This window comes from Pistacia vera, unplaced genomic scaffold (assembly GCF_008641045.1).
Source record: "Pistacia vera cultivar Batoury unplaced genomic scaffold, PisVer_v2 Contig567, whole genome shotgun sequence".
Lineage (NCBI taxonomy): Eukaryota > Viridiplantae > Streptophyta > Magnoliopsida > Sapindales > Anacardiaceae > Pistacia > Pistacia vera.
In genome coordinates this window covers 941,279-960,456 of record NW_022196409.1, presented here as the reverse complement: position 1 = coordinate 960,456, position 19,178 = coordinate 941,279, and the positions used below count along the sequence as shown (strand labels likewise).

The 19,178-nt window shown below is 34.8% G+C and overlaps 2 protein-coding genes across 2 annotated transcripts; both read left to right on the top strand.

The window, feature by feature from the left end:
- The first annotated feature begins 802 nt into the window (after nucleotides 1-802).
- Nucleotides 803-2,660, top strand: LOC116108609 (cytochrome P450 71A26-like). The gene is made up of 2 exons (XM_031394850.1): nucleotides 803-1,816; nucleotides 1,938-2,660. Exons 1-2 carry the CDS (start codon nucleotides 899-901, stop codon nucleotides 2,547-2,549), a joined length of 1,530 nt encoding a protein of 509 aa, XP_031250710.1. The 5' UTR covers nucleotides 803-898; the 3' UTR covers nucleotides 2,550-2,660.
- Nucleotides 2,661-17,406: 14,746 nt separating this feature from the next.
- Nucleotides 17,407-19,136, top strand: LOC116108684 (cytochrome P450 71A1-like). The gene is made up of 2 exons (XM_031394925.1): nucleotides 17,407-18,315; nucleotides 18,435-19,136. The coding sequence occupies exons 1-2, from the start codon at nucleotides 17,407-17,409 to the stop codon at nucleotides 19,047-19,049; spliced, it is 1,524 nt and encodes a 507-aa protein (XP_031250785.1). The 3' UTR covers nucleotides 19,050-19,136.
- The last annotated feature ends 42 nt before the right edge of the window (nucleotides 19,137-19,178 follow it).

The following is a 19,178-nucleotide window of genomic DNA, read 5'->3' as shown; positions in this document are numbered from 1 at the left end:
ATATGATCTTCTTAGGATAGGAAATTAATTCTTGTTTCACACAATATGATTCTTCTTGATAAAAAAGCCTGCCAATATTCAGCAATTAGAGAAATATACAAGTAATTTTAGACTACAAGTGATGCAATGATTACGAAGAAGGTGTGACAAATCAGGGAACATGTGATCAGCGCCCTCAATGTTCATTGTACATGATATAAAGAGTAAACGATTTCTTTTCCCACCCAAGGTTTCCCTTAAGATATTTTCTCACGAAAAAAGTTTTAAAATACTACAATCCTACCTAAAGTTTATATTCCATTAATACCTAAAATACACTTCACTTTCTTAGCTAACATTCGGTGAGTTACAAGGAACTAAGGTAAGAGAAGTTTTATAGAGTAAAGACCAATGGATCGAATGACGATGACCAATTAAATATTCGTTGTTGGAATCAATCGGAAATCAGTTAAAAACAGAAAACTCGAGCTTTGTAGTAACCGACAATCGATGAAAAATCAGATGTCGGAGTGAGAGGTTATGTAAAGAGAAGATCAGATATTCATATAGTGATGATAGAGAGAATTTTTATAATCAGAATCGGTAAAAATTAGCTTTGGATAGTAATATAATATTAGTTTTGGGTGGGAAAATGTTATTGCGGAAAGCCTTGGGTGGGAAAAAGTCGTCTACTCTGATATAAATTATCAAAATCATATTTAATATAACGCGTCCATATCTCTTCTAGTCAACTAAAATTTGTTATTATAAATTATTATCAATAATCACTTTCTTGACAAGCAAAAGTGTGCGGTGAGGTCATTAATTCTTCTTGTTTATAAACGGACCAATTCTACAGAGAAGAAAGAAGATCCCAACAATCACTTAGAAGACAGAGCAAAAGCAACAAAAAGTATATATGTTGTTAGTTTATTACTTCATCTGTTTCTTACTTTTCATCTCCTCTGCATTCTTCCTATTCAAATGGATCTTCTCTTCTTCAACCTCCCACAAAATTCTACCACCGTCGCCACCGAAACTCCCAATTCTCGGAAACGTTCACCAACTAGGCCTGTATCCTCACCGCTCTCTCCACTCACTAGCTCAACGCTATGGCCCTCTTATGCTCCTTCATATTGGAAGAGTGCCAGTACTCATCATCTCCTCTGCAAATGCTGCTCGTGAGATCATGAAGACGCACGATCTCATATTCTCAAACAGACCCAAATCCATTATAGGAGACAGGCTTCTCTATGATGGTAAGGATGTGGCGGGTGCTCCTTACGGTGAGTATTGGAGACAGATAAGAAGCATTTGCGTGCTCCAACTTTTAAGTAATTCGAGGGTTCAGTCTTTTAGAACCGTAAGAGAAGAAGAAATAGAACTATTTATCAAAAAGATTGAAAGTCTTGCATCATTGTCATTGCCAGTGAATTTGAGCGAAATGTTCTCTTTTCTTACAAATGATGTTGTATGTCGGGCAGCTTTAGGGAGGAAGTATAGCGAAGGTGAAGGTGGGAGAAAGTTCAAGGAGTTGCTGGGGGAGTTTACTGGATTATTAGGTGGTTTCAATATAGGGGATTTCATTCCATGGCTTACATGGATAAATTATTTCAACGGTACAGATGCTAAAGTGAAGAAAGTTGCCAAAGAGTTTGATCAGTTTCTAGATAAAGTTGTTGAAGAACACTCACATGGTCAGGAAAGAGAGATTAAAAGCCATGGAGTTGTCAAAAGTGAAGACGGAAAGGATTTTGTGGATGTTTTGCTTGAGGTTCAAAAGGATAACAAGGGTGACTTTTCCTTCGATAAAGTTAGCGTCAAAGCTCTCATCCTGGTATTTACCTCTCTGTGTCCCCAAACATTGCATAAATTGCATAATTATACGATTTTTCATTTAAATACAATTTATTTTTGAGTACTTTTTATTTTTATTTTTGTTTATTAATTTGTTACAGGATATATTTGCTGCTGGAACTGATACCACATACACAGTCATGGAATGGGCAATGGCGGAGCTCTTGAGGCACCCGAGAGTAATGAAGGAATTGCAGAATGAAGTGAGGCGAATCGCCAATGGCAAACAGAAAATAAAGGAAGAAGATTTAGATAAAATGCATTACTTGAAAGCTGTACTCAAAGAGACCCTGCGTTTACATCCGCCTATTCCGTTACTAGTTCCCCGAGAATCAACCCGGGATGTCAAAATTAAGGGCTATGACATATCGGCAGGAACAACAGTAATCACAAATGCTTGGGCAATTGGAAGAGATCCCACCTCATGGGACAAATCTGATGAGTTTACTCCTGAGAGGTTCTTGAACAATTCTATAGACTTTAAAGGACAAGATTTCCAACTGATACCATTCGGAGCTGGCAGGAGGGGTTGCCCTGGAACATTATTTGCGATGGCCACTAATGAGATTGTGTTGGCAAATCTCGTTCACAAGTTTGATTGGTCATTGCCTGTTGGAACAAAACCTGAAGATTTGGACATGACAGAATGTACTGGTCTTACCGCCCACAGAATGGTTCCTCTTCTTGCTGTTGCAACTCCAACTTCTTATTAATTAGTTCAAGATTCCGTATAGTAAATAAAAACCATTTTTTATATATCTAATCATAAATGAGAATTCCGATGACAGTGTAAAAGTATTGTGCGTTTTGTTTTCAAGTCTGTTATTAAGGTATTTTGTGTTATTCAATTTCTTCTTAGTGGCAGCGCCAGATTGTGTTGCGCTGTGGATTGAGATTTAATTGCAAAATGTCAGGAGCATGGACATTTTCATTTTTAAATTGATATTCTTTACCTACATAGTTGATGAATTAATTCTCATCTAAAGAGTTAAAAGTCTAAATTAAAACATAAATAAAATAAAAATTAAAGACATCTACTCAAAAAAGAGGACTAATTTAAGACAGGTGAACATATTTAGTTGAAGTTCATTGCAACATAGGCTAATATGTCGGATACATGGAACAGTGTAGAATGAAAATTGATGCTGAGACATCTAAGAAACGTAACCCATTTTATATTTGACTCTAATGGGTTGAAATATGGAATTTTACCGAAAAATTCAGTAGAAAGATCAAGAAAGGAATATTTTCACGAATCCATACTATCAATTGTCAAATAAAGTAGCCAAAAAATTGGTGTACATGCAAAACTTATAAAGTCTAGCCACTCATGGCATAAAAATCTTATCTCTAGTTGAATCTTTTCTCCAACTCTTCACCACAACTTCAGCAAAATGACGTAGCTATGTTACCCTTCAGACGTCTCAATTCTCGACACCATTCACACCTTTGTGTGAGAGTTGCGTTGCGACATGGCACCCTACTGAAGCAAATTAAAAGAGAAAAAACAGAGAACCACTCGTTTTGATGACCCACAATCGCTAGCAAAAAGCCAAGTATTGAGCACCGGAAGGCAACGTCGGTCCCCAATGAGACAACTGACTGGACGGTGAAGGTGCATCACCAATATATTTTAGGTTAGTGGGGAATAATTGCATTACTAATAATTCTGTATCACAACAATCCTTCACTTCAAGCATGCCATGAATCTCCCAATAGAATTATATTTTTATTTTAATTCTTCAAACATTTTTTATCTAGGATTTATTATAAAAACATCTCCAAAGCACTATTTATATGATTTAAACTTTTTATTATAAAGAGTTTATTCATAAAAATAAGAGTCCATCTTATTCTTTATCTTTTAAAAAAACAAAATTTAAAGAATGAGTATAGCTCTCCACATCTAAGGAGTTAAATTTCACTCTCTATCCTAATTTTAATTAATGAACTGTAATTTTCTATACATTTTATTTATTAATTTTTTCTCCTATTAAATCTCTTTCTTGAAAATAAAGAGCATATTTATTAAATTTAAAGAGTTCATTGAATTTGAATGAAAAATTTGTTTTTTATATTTAGAAATTAATGAAGATACTCTTTATTTATATAAATTATGCTCTTTAAAATAAAGAGCACCATTGAAGATGCTCTAATAATCTTTTCTATGAACTTTATCAAGCCCAATAATGAAAATACATTAAGTATGGTCTAGTACCTTAACCCAATCCCGGTTGGGCCCATACTTAAATCTATCTTGTAAATTGACTACCCAATGGTAGAGTCCATCTTATAAGAAGAACAATTCTATAGGTCGACCCATTCTACAGGCTGAAACACACCATGAGTCAGTCCTCTCCACGAGCTGGGCTACTTACGAGTTGAGCCTCTCTACAATTTTGACCACCCTACGAACTGGGTTAACTTATAGTTGGACCACTCTATGAGGTGGGCCTTTCTACAAGATTAAGCTACATTGGGTTCCAGCCCATCAGCCCATATTCGTTCTAAAATAGGAATTAGAATCCTATTTACTTCCTAATTCATCCAAGACTCCTAATCTTACATGAATTACTATTTCTTTTTCTACATGGATAATCATTACAAGTTTCCTGTTTACTCAAACTTCTAAACTAGAACTCAAAGTTCTACTATGACTCAAGCCTCCTAGGCTTACTATATAAACATGGGTCAAGTCTGTCATTATTCATTCACAAATAGCCTATAACTTTAGCTCTCAAAGTTCTTGCTCCCAAGAACCGCCGCCTCTCCTACCACAAAGCTTGGTTCCGACTAACTTTACCTCCCTTGACCACTGTAAAGTCGCGCTTCGGCCACTTTAAGATAGTTTCCCACTCTCAGTGCCTAAGATAAACACCAAACCGGTGTCCCTTGAGACTTCACGTTCGTTTTTTTGTCTTTGTAGGTCTATACAATTGTCAATGACTCATTTCTCACAAGATCTAACGCTTCCGAATCAACCGTAGATTTTATCGTCTATACTACCTAGTTTTTCTATCAAGTAATCACATAAACAATAACTATTAACATTTTAATCAAATTTCTCCTTAACTTCTCTTTAATCGTGTTGAAAATTCATTACCACCTCAAAGCCCAACTCCCGAATTTCGTTTCCTTGTACTAGATTAGGTTGACCAGGGGAAGGCCGTCATTTAGCATTTGCTGACTTAAACTTAAACCTAACATCACGTTTGGTTCATGAAATGCATTGGAATAAGAATATGGAAACCATGGGAATGAAATTTAAGTAAGAATGTATAATGATTTATTACATTTTTTGGTTGTAATATGAAATCGGAAGTTGTTACGCCTAAAAAAATCAGGGTTGATGTAAGTTTATATCAACAAGCACCAATTAGAGTTCAGGAAGGCTTTGCACTATCCAAAGCCCACCACATCGCCCCAAGACAGAGAGAATATAGCTGTCACCAACCCAGTCGACTCAAGCTTTGTTTGTAGATGAATTTGGTTCACACACATGTCCAAGCCCCATTTAATTTAAGGATATTTCCTAAGTTATCAACCTATGGGACGCAAGAAAGGATTTGCACGGCACATGCCTACTTGCAGATATGTAATCATTACCTTGAAATCAACGGCTATAAATAGAGAGGTCCCTCTCAGAAAATCGAGATCAAACACTTTGAATTCAACAAAATAAATAGCAAAGAGACATCCTATATGAAAGAGATTGGCTTAGAATTCTCTCTGAATACCTAGCTTTTGTAATTCAGTTCGCAGTTTGTGACCTCTTATAGACTTGACTAATCACCAAGAACACTTATATAAAAGATAACAGTGGATGTATGAATCGCCTTAAATATACGAACCACTATAAAATCCTCACTGTCTCATTTATCTTTAAGTCTTTGCATGCGACTGTGAAAGTAGTGACCTTTAATCAAATCTCATAATCAATCATGTGTAACTTTTAAGACCTTCTTAATATTTTGCACGTACGAGGTTGTTGGTATCAAAATCCAGCATCAACAGAAGGAATGCAATCAAAAATGTCTTTTAGGTAAAATATTTAATTTATAAGTATAATACTATAATGGTTTTTACTATGATTTTGCATCACTGAATTAATTTCATGTTTACAAAAATAATATTATTTTTGAAATACAAATTTTATTTAAACAAAAAGTTTCAAAATTTTAAAGTCAGAAAGTTTGAAAATCTTCAAAAACCTAAAAATTTAAAAACTTAAAAAAAAAAATTTAAATTGGTTATTGTCAGTCAAAATCGCTAGCCAGCGAAATTCCTTCAGCGTTATTGGCTATGCTTGGAGGACAAGCAGCCGATGATCTGTCAATCTAGCCAAACATTGGCCATTGATAACAAGTACGGATATGATACTCATGGTGGCCATAATAGAAGGTCATCGCGTGTGACGTCATTCTAGTGATTTTTAAAGGCTGTGATCTGCTTAGGTTGGCCCACCTCTCATTCTTCAACTACCGATGGTGATGCCAATTGCCGACAACATGAAGGGCAGTGGTTGGCCAACGACTTTGTCAATGGTTAGGGGTTGTTTGGGAATGGTGTCAATGACACTGTCGAGCCATGGGTCCGTTTGGCACATCCATTTCCCACTATCTTATTCTAAAAAACAAAAAATACATTTTGTTTTAATATTCTTCAAAACTCAATTCTATTTAATTTCTACTCAAAACATTAACAATCACCTTTCTCACTAAAAATTTTAAAATTAACAAAAACACCCCCACCAACTAGACTTGGCAAAATAGGTGGGTAGGCCGGGTACGGGTCAGGTCAAACGGGTACGGGCCCTTATACGGGTCGATCTATACAGGTCTAATATTTTGGACCCGTGTTCTACCCTATACGAGTACGGGTGGACCCGCGGGTAGACCCGTTTTTTCTCTCTCCAGATTTTAGTTTTACGTTTCACCACTAATAGTTTTCAATTATGACAATTACACCCCCAAAATTCCTGCAGTTTTAATTTTTTACATTTACACCCCCTAAATCAACTACTCTAAATTCAATTCAATTAAGAATATAAACAAATATGAACCAAAATAAATAAATAACACATAAACAAACAATAACATATAATACAAAACTACAAATACCAACCAAAATAATAAATACAAAATCACTAATACACAATCAACATAAACAAACAAAATAAGTCAATAAACTATAAATCTAATTAAAATAAACAAATACATAATCCAATATTCAACAAAAAACATTCTTAGGACTGCAAATGTTCATCCCACAGTGGGCGTGATAGAGTTCTTGATTCCACAGTTTGAGATCAGTTAATGGCACATCAAGATCATCATCCGAACACTTCACCTCATCATCTACAAAACAATGATCAACTACAAATATATAAATGTAAATAGTAAAATATAAGAAATATTATGTTAACAAATTACCTTCAAACTCATATCCATATAGCCAAGTTCGAGTGTATAAAAAATTCTACATTTTTGTTCGAAGTGAGCTTCTATATTTGTTGACCACTTTACTGCCAATACAAAAGAGGACTCCGAGGCTACGGATGTTATTGGTATTGCCATGATATCACGAGCCATCATGGTAAGTATTGGATAACAACACGATTGTTCTTCCAATGATCGAGGATATCTAAATTCTGATATTTGACGCGATCAAACCTCATCTCTTCCAAATAAAGATTAATTCGGATTTCTAGTGGAAATGAAAACACTCTCATAGCTGTCAAAATCCTGTATCATTAAACAGTTAAGTGTCAAAAATTAAAATTAACAATAAACATAATTTATTTATCATAAGAATATAAAAACGAAAAAGTATAGTGACTTACAGAAGAATGATCTATACGCCTACTAGAAGAAGAACTGTCGTAGGAGAAACGAAGGGGAGGCAGGAACTTCTTTACAACATTTAGCCTCGTAAGCTTGAAAAAGCTTTTGCAAGTATTTTTAACAACCTCCAACTTCTGTACGGCAGTTTTGAATCATAAACTTTGTTGAAAGCATACTCCACAAATTGAAACTTGAGACATGGGTCAAGAATAGTTGCAATCGTCAACAAACAAACCTAAGAATCCAATATTTTGTAAATTTTGGGATCATTTGTTTTGCCATGCTCTTAACAACTTCATCCTCACTATACTCTCTTCAATTAAACGCAATTGAATTTCCCACACACATTTCAAGTACAAGTTGCTTGAGGATATTTAGAACCTGAGAATAAAGTCGTAATATCATAAAATGGTTCCAGAACTTGCATATCCTCTCTCCCCTATCCCATTCTTCATTTGATGGACAAAATTTATAACTAGGATCTATTGTTGACAAAGCCACAAAACACAGGACGAAATATTAACGTTGTTTCAAGATTAAAATGTCGAATTCCATTTAGTGGAAACATCCAACTCAACCCCATTGAGCTTTTCAATCATTTGCAGCAAGTTCCCAAACTTGATTCTCCTAGCCTCAGTTGCTTATATATTTCACACTATCTCGAATCTTATTCAAAGCAACACTAGTAGCTGTTAACCCTTCTTGAACAAAGATCAAGATATGTGCAGAACATCGACATGGAAAAATTACTTCTACATAACAAAGCATTCTGCACACAAAGCTGGTTCCTCAAAATATCCTCCATCCTATCATTACTACTTGCATTATCCAAAGTAATTGAGAAAAATTTCTTTTCAATTCCCCATCTTGCAAGAAATTCATAATATTTTTGCCAAACAATCCTGAGTGTGGAGGAGGGATATGGCAAAAGTTCAATATTTTACTTTGCAACTCCCAATCCTCATCATATAATGAGTGTCAAAGAAATATATCCCTCAGTTGTACCAGAAGTCAAACATCAGAAGTTAAGCTATTCTACTTGTAAGCCTCCCTAATTCAAGCTTAGTTTTTTTCTTCATCCTTTATATATTTTAAGCAATCTGCCTTAGCGGTGTTCCTAAAATAATGCACAAGCTCCTTACACACATACGAAAGGACTCTCTTAGTTCCGTCATCTCCACATATGAATATGGATAGTTATGTTGAATAATTGATAACGCCATAAATTCACGATAAGTCTCTTGACTAATCTTCCTACTTGCCTCTATGGTTTGATCAATAATAATTGCCCTACATCATGGTTGGCACGTTTTGGACAATTTCCTATATAACGCTTCATATTTTTAGCCCCATGGTGACACTACCATATGCATAAGATTACTGCATGCTACACCTAGTCCTCTCACTGTTATTCTCAATTATATCTCAAAATGATTCCAAACTTCTGATGTTTTACGTTTATTTTCGAACTAGTTACAGGAATACTAGAATTGAGGAAGGTGGCATTACCCTAGAAGCATCGTCACTTGCTCTCACGTTAACCATTTCTATAGTTTCGAATCCGCCATGTCAATGCTTAAGACTACAAAAATAAAAATAAAAAAAAGAAACAAACATCAAGTTGAATTTTCCAACAAAAAGCTTAGCATTGAAAAAAATAAAATAGGGCAAATATATGCTTTCTATAGCAATAAGAATTTGAGTAGAGCCCACAAAATTGGTCAACAATAATGTGGCTGCATGGATTTAACTTATCTTTTCCAACCGAAAGCTAAAGCAAATGAGACTCTTATTGATCTTTGAAAGTGAGTTTTAATTATAAAAGCAAATAAAAGGTTTTATTAGAACGAAGTTCGACGGTTTAATAAAATTATTAGCAGTTTCTTCTCTTGGAAATAATTATAAGAAAAAAAAATGATTTGACCAAAAAGAGGTGATGATGGGATGTGCAATATTGTTTTAAATTATCCTATTGGCAGAGGCCAAGTTGAATTTCCCATTCCCTTACCAACCCAGACAAGCATCGAGTTAAAAAAATAGTTACAGATTGACCTTTGTGCTATTCACCATGTGCCTTAACCTTTAATTTAAGTCACCCTCACCTCACTAATATCCTTTCTTTCACATGTCCAGACTGCAGACCCTTCTTGATGATTTTATTGCTTTTACCCTGTTTATTTATTGGGTTTGGTTTTAATTTTTAACAATTATAGAACAAGTGACCTTAAAGTCCAAGTGGTGTTGATGAATGTTTTCTCGCTTCACTCATCAATATATTCTCCATCTCATCTCATTTATTCCACATGGCCATGCACGCACACATTAACAGCATTGGTTCCAATTTTCAGTCATATATTATTTTAATCTTTGATGCCTTTGGTGTCTGTTAAAGTTCTCTACTTTTTCTAAACTATATGATAAACCATTGGATCTTAACGTTTGTAAACAGTTTACTCTCTTGTAAATTGTAATATCTTAAAGAAACAATATTGTTTGTTTCTCTTAAAAAGAAAGTATAAATAACATCAAGAACTTAATAAAACCTGAATAGATTATTTTACGTCTACTACTAGTTTTTCTCCCGAGTTGAGATAGATCATTCATGTAGATAGAAGTAAACTATCAAATTCAGATATTTAAGAAAACAACATAAATAGTTACTAGGAGAGATCGATAATCATAGTACGACTGTTTCAAAAGGGTCCTAGTTCAATCAATAGAATGATATTATATCTCACAAGCATCCTAAATTCCTAGGATTTAGAGTACAAAATAATCACATTACTGTGGACTATTTTTTATATAATCATACCTAAAAATGGTAAATACAAGTTCTCTAACCAAGCATATAAATCATGAGAGCAAAACAGGCTGAAAGTTTTCTTAGGAGTTCAATATTACATCAATATAATGGTTGATTGGTCTATCCGAAAGGAAAACAAAAATCGAATTAAAGAAATACGTGTGGGATCCCAGTATTTTATAGCCTATGATACTATCTCGACAATACCTGCAAAAATCAGCACCAGGAAAGCTAGAACAAAAAACAGTCTATTTTGCGTTCTCTCAATCCCTAATCCCTTTTGTAGAGAAATAGAGCCAACTGCACTTGTAGAGAATTAGAGCACAACTGCGCTTGTGAGAAATAGAGCACAACTGCACAAGTACACACTATCAACAAATCACCAAATATATTATTACTACGAAGTATTAAATATAATGAAAATCCAGAATAATCCGATGGCAATTTCTCATGAATCACGGGCAATGTCAAAGCAACATACGAATCTATTGACAATTTTACCAAGAAGAGCTTGTTTTTTTCTCTATATAATTTTACAATATATATTTTATTGAACTATCAAAATAAATCAAAAAAGCATAAGCAGTTTAGCTTAACTACAATGTTGTCTTGATCTGGGAAAGAGGTGCGGCAATCTTAGCACAACGAGAGCATTATTTTTCCCAAGTGCAATGTCTATAAGGACAGTTTGGATTGCTGACTCAATTAAGTTTCCAAAGCTGCGAGTTCTTTTGGTATTGAAACGCAATCAATATTCCAGATCCAGTTACAAATTTCCTATTAGTACTTAAGAGTTTCTATGGTTAAATTTCATTTGGGATTTGTGGATGAAAAAGGGAAGCTTAAGGTAAAGCATTGAAGCAGAGGAAACAAAAGAAAGGATAAATTTTATATATAAAGGAAGGATTAAATTTCATTTAACACAAGACTCACCTTTCGAAATCAAACATACAAGAACCTACTCTTTATTGATCTTTCATTGTAAGGGGAGATAAACCCACGTTATTGGCCATGATTTCACCCAAACAAACACACTCAACCCAAACAACTCTACAGATCTACTCAAAGGGAAAGCTCAACCAGACAACAATATAAGTGTAAACAATGTTAATCTCACAAACAAAAATAAAATACAAACTATTAACCATTAAACAAAAAAGAAAAACCAAAATATGTCAAAAAAACAAAAACAAACACACAAAATTAGGGGTTAGGGATTCATTACCAGCCGACGAGTGACGAACTGACTATTAATTGAAGATGGAGACACCAAGATAGGGAGTTGATTCAGTTGAACTTCAGAGGAAGAAGAATGACGAGAGATTGAGATGCGGCCGCGATAAGGTTGCTGAGAATCTGAGAGTGAGAAATCAGAGATGAGATGAGACTATGAGAGTGAGAGATCAGAGATGACTGAGATGAGATGAGATTGAGAGAGTGAGAGGCGTGACTCGAGAGTGCGTCTGTGCGTGAATGGCGAAGGCATGAAAAATTAGGGATTCAAGTTCAACAAAAATGAAAAAGTTCATTTCTGCAAATACTGATGCCCGCGGGTGCCTGCGGGTTCACCCATATAAACTGTTTGTTTTTGGGCCGGGTACAGGTACGGGCCCAAAAAAACGGGTTTAATAAATTGGACCTGTACCTTATATTATTTACCCGGGTACGGTCCAACCCGCGGGTCCAAACCTGTTTTGCCAGGTCTACGTCATAACAATGCACATCGATCTGTCCATTTCCGATCATTCGTTTGCAACTAGATCTACAGCCAAATCTGTAGCCATAGATTTGGCTATCAAAAAAGGCTAGATCGACGCACAACTGGCCAAATCCAACTAGTCATGTGCTATTCTGGCAAATTCTGACTACTTTCCGGTGGTGGTGGCTGGCTGTCGATAATATGTAGGTGGATGAGGGTGTTTTTGTCAATTTATAAATTTTTATTATTGTTAAGAGGAGGAGGAGGAGGGGGGGTGTGTTTACTTATATTAACAAACTTAGGAAATTAAAATAATCTTAATATTTTCAGAAAATATTTTAAAAAAATGTACCAAAAACTTCTTAGAATCCTATCCTATTTTTCAAAAATCATATTTAGCATAGAATGTTGTTCTAACAAACTAACCAAACGGAGCCTAAATATTTGATTATTTTCATTATTAATTTTTTTAAATAATTATTAAATTAAAAAAATCAAATTTTAAATTATTTTTCTTACCAGTAATGGGAAATTAGAATTTAAATAGGGATCAACTTGATATTTCATTATCCCATCACTGAATGGATATAATATATATTTTTTTATTGGGGGTATTCGAACTAGTTTAACTCTCACCTCGACTAGCTCCCTGACCTCGAACAAGGCTTTCGTGACCAATAATATTAATAATTATTCTTGTGATTCAAACGGGGAGCAAACCCTTTGTCCAACGCCTTTACCATTCGGTCAACCCATTGTTGATTATAATAATGGATAATATTCCTTCTAAATTTTTGGAAGACATAATACTCCACCATTTTTTTAAAAATGGGAATCTTATCTCCGACTCAAATAGTTAAACCAAAATGGGATTGGGAATAAGATTCTCATTCCTATGTTGATTATTGTGAAGCAAACACAGCTAAAAGAATATAACCAAACACCATTATTAAACCAGTAAAGGTTTTTATCATCAATTATTGGAAGTAGTTTCTTACCATTTTAGTTTTAAACAAATTAATTCTTGAATTTACACAGATTTCAGAATTCCTGACCTATAATGATTCAAGGGTAAAGGTGGAAAAATAACCTGTCTGGCCTAGCCGGCGACAGGTTATGGGAATTGGCAGGCTGGGCCTAACCCAGCCCACCAACAAGGGCAGGTCGGGTTAGGCTCGCCTCTTGGCTAAAAAGACTGGCCCAGCCCAGCTCGCCAACCCTAACTTGGCGGGTTTTGATGCGGGCCGGGCTGGGTTAGCCCATAAATTTTTTTATTTTTTTTCTTTTGGGTAATTGTTTTTACTTTTTAGTTAACTTTTCAAATATTAATAATTTAATTAAATTAATTTTTTTTGGTTAACATTTCAAATATTAATTAAATTTTAATACAATGAAATTGTAATATAAGAAAAATTAGATTTATTCATTTATCAAAAAATAAAATAAGAAATTACAACAATTATTGCCTCATTAAAAACCTTACCAAGAAAAACCCAATGGGACAAAAACTTGGTAAGGAAAAAAGAGTGCAATAATTGATAATTAATTTACAAGTTACAATTTCCAAAACAACTAATTTGGGGGTTGACTAAGATCTCCCTCATCCGTATCATCTCTATTACAAAATTGAAATGATTCTATTCAAGTATCGTCAACAACCTCGTATTGATCCTGATGGCTCGACCAATCTCCAAGACATGTGAGGACTTTAATCATTTTTTGTGAAAGTTTAGTCCGCCTTTCATTTAAAATTCTTCCACTTGCACTAAATGTTTGTTCGAATGAGACGGTTGAGACAAGAACAGAGAAAACATCCAAGGCAAGTCTTGATAATACCGGAAAAATACATTTTCTGGTTTTCCAATATTCTAAGACATCAAAGTTGACTATTTGTTGTGGATCTGCTGACAACACTTCGAGGGTTTCCAAATATTGGTGAAGCTCATTACTCTATAACTACATGGAGGACAGTACATTCATTGTTGGTGCTTCTAAAGAGGAGGCTGTGCTTCGGGTTCGAGTCCTCTTTGGCCTATTAAGTGTACTCCAGGAGTCAAAGTCATCATTTGTTTCTTCTGATGCAACTTCCTCAGGTATTTCGCCTCCTTGCTGGTTCCCATACCTGTTTTCATATTGCAAATATACCTCTGTAAGACACTCTCTTACGTCTGATAGTTGATTGGCATATGCTTCGTTTTGTAAATTTTCAGTTAATGTGTTTAAACCATTTTCAAAACCTGCTACTTTAATTCTAGGATCAAATACAGCACCTAAACAATAAAGGTCCTCATTTTCTACCAAATAATGAGGACCTTTATTATTTGTTACAAAATAACTAATTAAATTTGCATAAGGTAAACATAAATCGAGTATTAAATAAGTACTATTTCATCTAACAGGCATGTTTAATGCAAAAGTTCTAAGAGACATATTTAATTTTATACAAGCACCTTGAAATTAAGCATTTCTTTTATTATTACTAGCAATCTAAGCTAAAGAATCCCTAATTCTATCAATATTATTTCTCATTTTTTTCATACCACTTTTCACAATTAAATTAAAAATGTGACATGCACAACGTTGGTGAAAAAACTTCAAATTGTCATAAAAGAAAAATTAATTTTAAAAAAATTTATAGTTGTACTATTAGCACTTGTATTATCTAAAGTTAAACTTATCATTTTATTAACAACATCATAATCTTCTAAAACTTCAACAATTTTATTATAAATTTGTTGACCACTATGATCCACATCCATTAATTTAAATCCCAATAAAGATTTATTTAATTTACATTCGTTATCAAAATAATGACTAGTTACACAAATATAATTTTGTTTAGCTGTACCACTCCAAATATCGCCGGTTAGAGTCACACTAACATAACAACTATGTATTTTTTTTTTTAATTCTAATTTCATTTTCCTAAACAATTTTATTAAATTATTTTTAGTTGCAGTTTTAGAATAACTTTTAAATCCTAGAAAAATGAATTTTTATTAAATCTTTCAAACTATTTATCTTCAGCCATTTTAATAGGTTGATCAGTTGGATCAATATATAAAGCTAATTGTTCCCTATATACATCAGAATTATAACGCCAAGTAGTACCCATATTAGTTATTTGAGTTTGATTAATTAATCTATTTCAATGTTGAGTAATATGTTTATTAGCATGCCTTTTTAAAGTACTAGTATCATTATCTGAATCAACTTTATAAATATTTCCACAATGCTTGCATCTTGCTTTCTTCACTTGAACTCCATTTTCTGTCTCGTAAAACTTATCGAAATGCACCCAAACGTCTGATGTGTGCCTGTCGTCGGTTTCGACAACAGTTGATAAACCCGCTTCTGCTTGAGATGAAGTTGAACAAGGATGACGATTACAAGGATGACTTCTAGAACCACCGGGAGCTGTAGCAGCATGGGGAGGAATCGGGGGAATATTATGACATGTATTAGATTCTGAGACTGGGAAAGCTGGACTATTTGAATCTACTGCATTTATGTTAGTAAATTAAGGGAGACTAGGATAGTTTCCTTCATCATCGAAATCGATGAGATGAAAATATCTATCCATTATAGTTTTAAAAAAAAAATTGATATAGAAGAAATAAAAAATTAAAGAAGGAGAATTGGAATTTGGAAATATGAATTGAAAATTACAAAACCTAATAAAAATTAAAATGAGAACAAATTGACAACAAAGAGAATAATTGAGAGATTTCAATAGAGATTAGAGAAAATGAGAGAATTTGGTATGTAAGAAAATATGAGAGTTTAGGCCCTATTTATTAAAAAAAAGGGAAAAGAAAATGATGAAAATACCCCTCTAACTGCTATAAAACGGCTATATTTCAAGGATAAAATGGGTATTTGCAAAAAAAAAAATTATTATTTAATTTTTTCGTCCAACCCGCAGGTCAACTCAGCGGGTTGACTGTTGCCTTGCAATGGCCAACCCGGCGGGTTGGCTGGTTTTTTTTTTAAGTAAAAATTTTAATCTGTCTGGTCGCCAGGTTGACATATTAAAACCCGACCCACTCGATAGGGTATATGCGGGTCAAGTTCAACCCGGCCAGTCTTTTAGGCGTCTGAATTGAATCCATCTTAATACAGGCTAGGTTAGGGTTAACCCACCTAACCCGACTCATTTGTTCCATCTCTATTCAAGGGTTTGCATATTCCTAACTACCCATTAAATTCTAACGAAAGTAGGTTTCTTACCATTTTTATGTGTATTTTCTTTTCATCTTGACCACGTTCTTTCTTTTTCTTTGTTTTGTAAGGGCAACTAGTCAAGTAATTCCGATAAAATTTGTTAAAGTTGACAGGATTATTGTTGTCAGAATCCAGAGTGGTGATCTCTTGTCGTCATACAAAGAAGATGGACGGGATTCCTATATTTATATTTCCTCTGATGTGACAGAACACAGAAGAAATGAAGGGATTAGCAGATACCCACCACAGAAATTAAACGCTGCTTGTTTACGTAAACTTAACAGCTATCTTAAGATTCTTAACTGATATTTAATTGAATATCGAATCACAATAATCAACAGATAGTAACGATGAAAGCAGGAAAAATTACTTATGGATTCCACATCAAACAGCTAAGAACTTGCAGCATTGACACTCAAGAAGTTGCGCTTGCCCAATTTTTTTTTTTTTTTTCATTAAGAGCATCTTAAATAAATTACATATACCTTAATTAATTCTTTGAAATTTTAAAATTATCGGTTCTCATAAGAATTTAAGTAATAACCCCTATTAAAATATGAGTGACTCAAACTTAATAACGTTTGTCAGTTCTCTTTTGTTTCATGCGTTTACAATTTGGAGTGTAGCAAGGCAAGATTCATCTGGCTTGTATTTTTTCAATTGTAGAATGTTAATTCTGGCTGATGTCTGCGTATCAATATCTCAAATCTCCAGGCACATGATCCTGGAAAAACTACCTTAGTAATATCATAAGAAATGCCAAAATACATGATTTGATACGAAGAATAGTAGCCGAGTGGGGTTGGAAAAACATTAAATAAACATAAAATTGATAAAAATGGTAAAGCTCGGCTAAAATTATAGATAGAAAATCAGAAGCAATCAGAAAGATATAGTTAACCTATTAAAAAAATAATAATAAAATAAAATAAAAAAACACTGAAGGGAGCTCTCTTCAATATATAAATTAATGTTGATCACTTGTTTCAGTGAAAACTCCAATGGCCTTCCTTCAATGGCTAAGGGAAGGCTTCAAGCCCTCCATGCTACTTGCATCCATTTTTCTAATGGTAGTGCTCAAGTTCTTCTTAAAGAGGAAGTTCAGAAAAAGAAAGCTGAATCTCCCCCCAAGCCCTCCAAAGCTTCCGATTATTGGCAATCTTCACCAGCTTGGTAACATGCCTCACCTATCTCTCCGCTGCCTGGCTGAGAAGTTTGGTCCAATCTTCTACTTAAAACTTGGCCAGGTCCCAACAGTAGTAGTTTCATCGGCTAAAATGGCGAAGGAAGTGATGAAAACCCATGACCTTGCACTTTCAAGCCGCCCTCAGATTTTTTCAGCTAAACACCTATTTTATGACTGCACTGATATTGTCTTCTCCCCTTATGGTGCTTACTGGAGGCATATACGGAAAATTTGTATACTTGAGCTACTGAGTGCTAAACGAGTTCAGTCTTTCAGCTTCGTCAGAGAAGAAGAAGTAGCTCGTCTGGTTCATCGGGTAGCGGAGAATTATCCCAACACGACTGATCTAACCAAGACACTTGGACTGTATTCAAATGATGTTCTTTGCCGGGTTGCATTTGGAAAGGATTTCTCAGAAGCAGGGGACTATGATCGATATGGGTTTCAGAAGATGCTTGAGGAGTATCAAGAATTACTTGGGGGATTTAGTATTGGAGATTTCTTCCCGTCCATGGAGTTTATTCACAGCCTAACGGGCATGAAACCAAGACTCCAGAAGACCTTCCAACGCTTCGACAAGTTTTTTGATGAGGTAATAAATGAGCATCTCAATCCTGATAGAGAAGAGAACAAGCCAGACCTTGTGGATGTTTTACTTGACATACAAAAGAATGGATCTCACGAAATGCCTCTCACCATGGATAATGTTAAAGCCATCATCTTGGTCAGTAGAGATTTCCTTACTTGCTACTTCTTTGCTTTATAGTATTATATCCTCAAAACTGATGAATGATCGATTGCACAAAAACTAAAGAGGGAAAGTGTCAAATGCTGTTATTGCAGGATATGTTTGCTGCAGGAACTGATACAACCTTCATAACCCTTGATTGGGGAATGACAGAACTTATCATGAACCGAAAAGTCATGGAGAAAGCTCAAGCCGAAGTTCGAAGCATTCTAGGAAAGAGAAGAGTTGTACTGGAAAGTGATCTGCCTCAGATGCACTACTTGAAAGCTGTCATCAAAGAGATCTTCCGATTGCACCCTCCTGCTCCAGTCCTAGTGCCAAGGGAATCTATGGAGGAAATTACAATTGAAGGGTATGGTATTCCAGCAAAAACACGATTTTTCGTAAATGCCTGGGCGATAGGGAGGGACCCAGAATCCTGGGATAATCCTGAAACCTTTGAACCAGAAAGATTTACGGACAGCACTATTGACTTCAAGGGGCTGGATTTCGAGCTCATACCTTTTGGGGCTGGTAGAAGAAGCTGCCCAGCTATTACATTTGGAACAGCAACTGTTGAGCTTGCTCTAGCACAGCTTCTCCACAGCTTTGATTGGGAGCTTCCCCCCGGTATTGATGCTAAAGATTTGGATATGACTGAAGTTTTTGGCATTACAATGCACAGGATAGCCCATTTAGTTGTTGTTGCCAAGCCACACTTTCCCAAATAAAATGCATCAAATATCAATCATCATCAAGAAACAAGTCCAATGATAACCTAAGCAGAATCAATCATTTGGTTTTGCTTTATCATATGTGATGTGATATGCAGAAAAGAAGAAACAGATGAGAGTGATTTG